This window comes from Hippocampus bargibanti, linkage group LG09 (genome assembly GCF_051943395.1).
Source record: "Hippocampus bargibanti isolate YZ-2025 linkage group LG09, ASM5194339v1, whole genome shotgun sequence".
NCBI lineage: Eukaryota > Metazoa > Chordata > Actinopteri > Syngnathiformes > Syngnathidae > Hippocampus > Hippocampus bargibanti.
The window spans coordinates 18,858,194-18,865,000 of NC_142742.1; the positions used below are offsets into that span (position 1 = coordinate 18,858,194).

At 38.1% G+C, this 6,807-nt stretch overlaps 1 protein-coding gene across 1 annotated transcript in view; it reads left to right on the forward strand.

The window, feature by feature from the left end:
• lrfn5a (leucine rich repeat and fibronectin type III domain containing 5a) overlaps nucleotides 1–6,807 on the forward strand; it is a 203,358-nt gene that overhangs the window by 144,256 nt on the left and 52,295 nt on the right. Inside the window, exon 3 of the mRNA XM_089005199.1 lies at nucleotides 5,194–5,411. Coding sequence (XP_088861325.1) covers nucleotides 5,215–5,411 — 197 coding nt within the window. The 5' untranslated portion in view covers nucleotides 5,194–5,214. The remainder of the gene's footprint in view (nucleotides 1–5,193; nucleotides 5,412–6,807) is intronic.

Genomic DNA, 6,807 nt, shown 5'->3' on the forward strand with positions numbered 1-6,807 from the left:
ACTTATAAATGTTAAACTAGGGAAATACACCAGTATTTGTGATGTGAAACGTTGAAACTGATGCATGTCATGACAGTATATGTACAGGAATAAAGACCACTTGTTAAATTGACAATGTCTTATTTGTATACAATCAATGTCTCACTGGAATTATACAGTAATACCAAATAAATCATGAGTATTGTCTGTTGACACTGATGACTGATTTTGTGTTTGCGTGTTTAACTAGCTCATGCAAGCTCAGTAATTAAGTATTAAGTAATTGTGATTTATTTCGGCGACGCCGACAAAGCCTCTTGGATAGGAGGCGAAACGTCCGACACCTTCAAAAAGTACAGATGACGACTGAAGAAACCTTCTCATCGATGTCCCACTCCTGTACGACTGACTCATATTATCAGTTGTACAAATCAAATAGATATATTTTTGATTTTGTAATCAGTCAACTGTTTGTTATTTGTTCAATTATTGTCCATATGAGTGTATACAGGGTAAATAGAAACAAGATTGAAACATCTCAGCATTATTTATTTAATATGACAATTTCACATTTTAGTCCAGATTTGAGCAGTGATCATTGGAGTTGACATACATGATTTGCTTTCGTAGGCCACATAAAATGATGTGGGCAACCTGAATCTGGTCTCCTGGCCTTGGGTTTGACACCGAGGTATTACAACATGGATAACTTTCATGATTAGTGTGTTCAGGAGCCGCTTTGTCTCAAATCATCTTTGTCCAATTGGCAAAATATTCACATGTTAAATAAATATTTAGAGTTCGGATCGGTTCAAGATGATGTGCGATGTCTTACTTGACACAAATGTGAAATACAAAAATGCTTCCCTCCAAAGCAAGTCTGGTACTTTGCTACCATCGGAGGATACGTTGACACATGGAGTGTTTTCCCAACTCAGACATCTTTAAATCCACCTATGAACAAGTACTCGGCACTGCATACTCAGTTGACGATGCTTTGGAGTCAAACGATGCTGGCAAAATTGGAGTGAAATGAACTTCATTTCAGTAAATCAATACTGTTATTTCAGGACATCTTTTGCTCCCTCTTGCCGCTTCAGTGAACCTCTTCGGAGACTGAAATATTTAAATTACATTCCAAAATATATTGAATCCAAGTCCAGCTATTACAGGACTGTGTTTTGTGACACTTTAATGTGTAATATATTGAGTAGGATTTTGTATTTCCTCGATAGTGATACCACAGAAATGCGGTCATACAAGCCCATCTGCTCAAGTTTAGTTTCACTGAGTCTTTTTTTTCGTTTGTGGTTTTGTCTGTTGACCTGCTTAATGAAAATCCTCAAAAGTGCTTGAAAACAAATTCAATCAAGTCCATTTTTTATGAACGCGACTGTGCAACAGTCACACGTGGAAGTGATTTCTTGCAATACTATAAATGCTCATTTTGCACAAATAACAAGAATGACAATAATTCACATTTGTTAGTCTGTCCATCTTGTTTTTTTTATTTCTTTGGAACATTATTTTAACAGAGGGTGACAAACAAATGAGGAATTGCTATTACGATTTTGCAATTCAAACACAGCTGTGAAAAGTAAGCTGCAGAACATCTGTTCTCTTTTGAAATGGCCTACGAATGTATTTGTTTTGAGTTGGATATTTTGACACCAAAAGGCCATTTTATTGCTACGTACGCCAGCATATAAAATTAGATAAAAAATAAACTGTGGAAAGATCTGCAAGGGAGCTTGTAAACTCGACAGAAATCTCCAATTCTGGGTTTAAAGAGAGCTTCAGAAGAATCAGATTGGGTACATCCAAACTGCCATTTCTAGCTGCCAAGTCTTTCGGTTATCGCATAGCGAATTCCCCACCTACCATCACATTGAGATTTAAATGCAGAGTAAGATTTGTTTCAGTATGTGGGAAATCCATTTGTGCAGCCATCGGTCGACAAGCCATGAGTAAAACTGGCTTGATGGTAGATTCCCCAGAGAACATGGCTGTCACCATGAAAAGGTTTCAAAGAAATGGATGCGGCTGCATGCACATATTTGAACCGGAATCATATTTTACGCAACACGACAAACATCCCATACAATTTCTTTCACATACATAATCCCTTTGGTTAATTCAATATTCTTTTAGATCCAAGTCATGCTGCATGTCACCACTTGCTGAAGTCAGTCCAAGTGCGTTTTTATGTGATGTGTGTGACAGAGTGAAACAGAACTGCTCTACTGAGTCCTTTGTTCTAAGGCTGTATAGGCGATGATGGCACTTTTTATATATTATAGTTTATCAAGAAGTAAGGGGAACTGTGTGATCAGGGCATGACTGTACCTGATCGGGTATCAATGAAATTATTCACGCTTACATCCATAATCACACCTCAGCGCTTGTTTTAATGAGCGCGTTGTCGAAGCTCTCTTTTTCTTCTCACTGCTCACTGTCTGTAGTTTTCTTTCGCTGTCTCTTTCTCACTTCCTTGTTCGCTCTCATTAAAGCCCTTTCTTGGGGTAATTAATGAGTGCCTATCTTTTGTCATGTCATAAGGGTCATGAGCCTCCTCTCATTCTCTGTGTCGTGCAAGTGCATGTGAGTTAGAAAGTACTCCAGTGAAATAATTCTCTTTCAAACAGATAGAGACAAAAAAATAGGGATTGTTACTCATAATCTATTTCTGCTCATTTTTGCCCACCTTACAGCTGTCGGTCTCTTTTTACAGCGGCAATTAAAAAATATTTTTGGTGTGACATCATCCGATTATTATTATTATTATTATTATTATTATTATTATTATTATTATTATTATTATTATTATTATGTTAATTTGTTTGACCCATATGACAACCTGAAATTCAACTTTGCACTTCACATTGTCTTTTGTCAAACTCTCCCAAAAAATAGGTTGTAACAGTATAATTTACCTGAACCATAATACAATACATATATGTACCAGCTAATCTTTTTTTTCTCACATTATTTTGCCATTTAATGGAAGCTACAAATTAGTTCATTATTAAAGCCAACCTGAATAACAAAAAAAAAAAATAGAAATATAAATGTCCCCAGTAAATTAGAGTTGAACGAATGAAATGGCCTTGTCAGATTTGGGCTGGATTGAATGTCTATTTGAGGCTTTATTCTGACGTATAAGCATGCATGGCGAGGCTTTTGCACTGTGATCCCTTTAATCCTGGTTCTGCCATGTCCTTCAAAACCGTGATCAAGGTCAATTGTCATTAATGAGTAGGTTTTCTGGCTTTCGTGAAAGATGCTCTCCCTCTGTTCGTCTGTTCAGATAAACAACATTCACTATTGCTAACTAATGATAGCAGATATGAAAAGAAGACGTAGGTTGGATGCATGTCCAACCTAGAATTTTCTCTTGTTTTTTGTATATAACAATCCAACTCAACTCAACGGCTTCCATGGCATTTAGTATTGAATTGTTGCCGTATGTCCTTTCCTGGTTGGCGTGCAGTGATGCGACATGACAGTCTCAACCTGTAATGGGGAAATCAAAATGCCCCTTAATGTGCTAAAACCACAATCAATGGTCACCAGAATTTATGTCTACATTGTTACTTAAAGGACAACCGACGTCTCCGGACAAGTTGTGTCCATAATTTGTAAAATAGCTTTATATGACTTCTACTGAGCGTATTTTACAAAGATTCCACCGCATATAGCTATATTTTACGTTTTAAGACTTGCGCTGAATATTCAGGAAGTCTTGTTTTTGAGTTGGTGACGAGTCCGTACGTGACTTCACTAAAGGACGTCCCCTGACCGTAAAAAAGATGCATTCTAGCGATCCTTCCATCACGTCAATGTATTTTGCTGTACTTGTTTGGTCTGAGGACCTCGTGTTGCACCCAAAAGCCGCCAGAAGAGGGCGCCCAAGCGCCATATAAGGAATTTATCAGCCTGTGGAAACGGAGGTGGCCACAGGAGGTCGCCATTTTGTGCCTCTTTTTTTTTTTGGTGAGAGATTTCCCCCCAATGTTGCCTCAAAATGGCACAAATAAATTATTTAATCGATTGCAAACATGTATGATTTCCTCTTCAGAACTATTTGAATCATATTCATAACTGGATGTGTAACAAGAAAGCATATTCTCTGAATCTGAAGCAATTGTTTTGATTCACTAGCAATGCTAGACATCTTGGCGTGACGTCACGAACTGGGGGCGGGACTTTCTGAAAATGCCCAATTCGCAGCTCCATTTTTTGCAGATTTTGGACACTTTAAGTCATTTATATTGGTCTTTTGCATTTGACTAAAAATATCATAATGGGTGTTTTGGGTATTTTAGATGCTATAAAACGTTTTTCTGATGTCAGTTAAAAAACAAAAAAGTGACGTCGGTTGTCCTTTAAAGCTCACACCAACCTATAACAATATTAGAATGATTTCCCACGTATGAGAGTTTTATGATGTTTTCCATTTCCTAGAGACACTCACTGCAACGCGTATGTTACTTTGTGAAACACTGCATCTTCCATAAAATACAAAACACATGACATGTTTTGCCACAATACAAAATGCCAATCGGAAATATTTGCAGGACACTCAAATGCAAACATTGAAATTTTGCATATATGCCTGCCTAATGAACATTTATTTTTCAGTCACACCGTGATTGGCTGCTGCAGAAAAGACTGGCCATCAATGACAAAAAAAATCAGTTTCTTGATATTTCCAAGGCCTTACTCATAATCAAATGAATACTTCACAACACAAAACTACCTAACATTTCAAAATAAAACAAATGTGAGATAAAATGTTTCAGAAAGATGTTCCTCAAATGGGGGGACCGAAGCATCTTGGTCAGTGGGCAGCGAGAGACACAGCCAACTTTCTGAAATGGCTGGATTGATCATGAGTGAAATAGGTGTCTGCACGTACTTTATGTTCTCTAACTGTACACTAGTTAGCATCTTACTCTAAAAGGACTGTTGAGATGAAAAAGGTTGTACTGTGAAATACCCTGTAAAGAAAATAGAGTGTTTGACTGGTACACTCTGGCCTTGTTGTTATGTCTCAGGCACCACATACTTAACCTGCTTCGGGATGATTAAAGGGGTGGACGAAAAACCAAGTTTAAAAAAAAAAATTCTTGTCCTCTGTCCCTAAAGCTATACTATACTTTTTGAATGTATCGTTGAGGATCAGTCTCTCACTCTCTCTCTTTCACTATGCAGGTGTCCAATTAAGAAGGGACCATGAAGAGGCTATTGCTGCATGTGATGTTGGTAGTAGCCATGGCTGTTCGCGCTCAGATCTGCCCAAAGCGTTGCGTTTGTCAGATCCTGTCACCCAACCTGGCAACACTTTGTGCCAAGAAAGGTCTACTATTTGTTCCACCAAACATTGATAGGCATACAGTCGAACTGAGGCTGGCTGACAATTTCGTCACAAGGTAAAGAACCCCTAAGTGCTTTAAATGTGACTGATTACTGGATATATTGATCCACGCACACAGACACTTTAGAGCACAGGTGTTAAAGTCAAGGCCCGCGGGCCAAATCCGGCCCGCCACATCATTTTTTTCGGCCCGCGAAAGCAAATCAAACTTGTTAAATTCCATGATAATTGCTAAAATCTGAGGCAAAATTTCATATTTTTGGATGTCAACCACAATAAAAGTCATTATTCTTGACTTCAGATTTGAAAACGAGTTATTCATTAATTTGCTGTCTGCTCTATATGTAATCTTTGAAGGTATTTAAACATTCTAATGGGTTCCCCAAATTCATTACGGCCCTCGAGAAGAAACCATAACTACAATGTTGCCCGCGGCAAAAAATGACTTTGACACCCCTGCTTTAGAGGTTTCAAGGGCTGGATGTTTACAAGACGGAGACCAAGGCTGACCCATCAGCGCCCGGCTATGCTGAAGTGTTGCCAACGTGTTCAGTCCACAATCCGCCAAGCTCGCTTACGATTGGCCGCGTAGAGTATGTGGGCGGGTAGGAAATCCCTCTTCCCACTTGATGCTCTAGGATGATGTGATGCATATCAAAAAGTAATGGCTGCTGGCACATAATTCAGTAATTGTGTGCCAGCAGCTTCAGTAATGGCTTACTGAAGACCCAAGGATATATGTTATCGTACTACAATAGGTGTGAATTTATTTTACGACTGTTAGAGCATCTGTGTTTCATACTTCCCCCTTCAGTGTGACTTAAACATACATTTCATACAAAATATAGCACTGAAGCAACTTACGAATAAATTCACCTTTCGAACGACCGCTCGGAACGTATCTTGTTCGTAAGGTGGGTAGCGTCTGTCTATATGCATGGATGGATGGATGGATAGTTTGGCAGATAGATGTATAGATAGAGGTTGACATAAATGTTACTGGACCAAGTTAATTCTGAACTGTGTAATTTTTGTTTTTAACGTAAAGAATATTAAAGTCACTGTCACAGATAGACTGAAGCGTAGAATGGATGAAACGATCACCCTGACCAGGGACATACAGAAAGTGTTCATAAAGTTTATTACGCTTAAGGCCGCTTAAAGATGGTAGTGCTGAAAAAATCCTGCTATCTACAACATTTTTGGTTAATTAGATTAGGAGACGTCAGGTGAAAAAGCATGGCAGTATACCAATGTAAAAAAAAATAACAATAATAATGTCTTCATTCTTGATTACTTTTAATCAATTCACACTGATGTCACTCATGTTTTTCTGTGCACATTATGTTTTTTGCATGCAGAATGATTGACAATGTTGACTTTCAAATGTTATTTGAAGTCTATGCTCCCATTTTGCCAAAAAACATTGAATACTGCGGCACATAAAATGT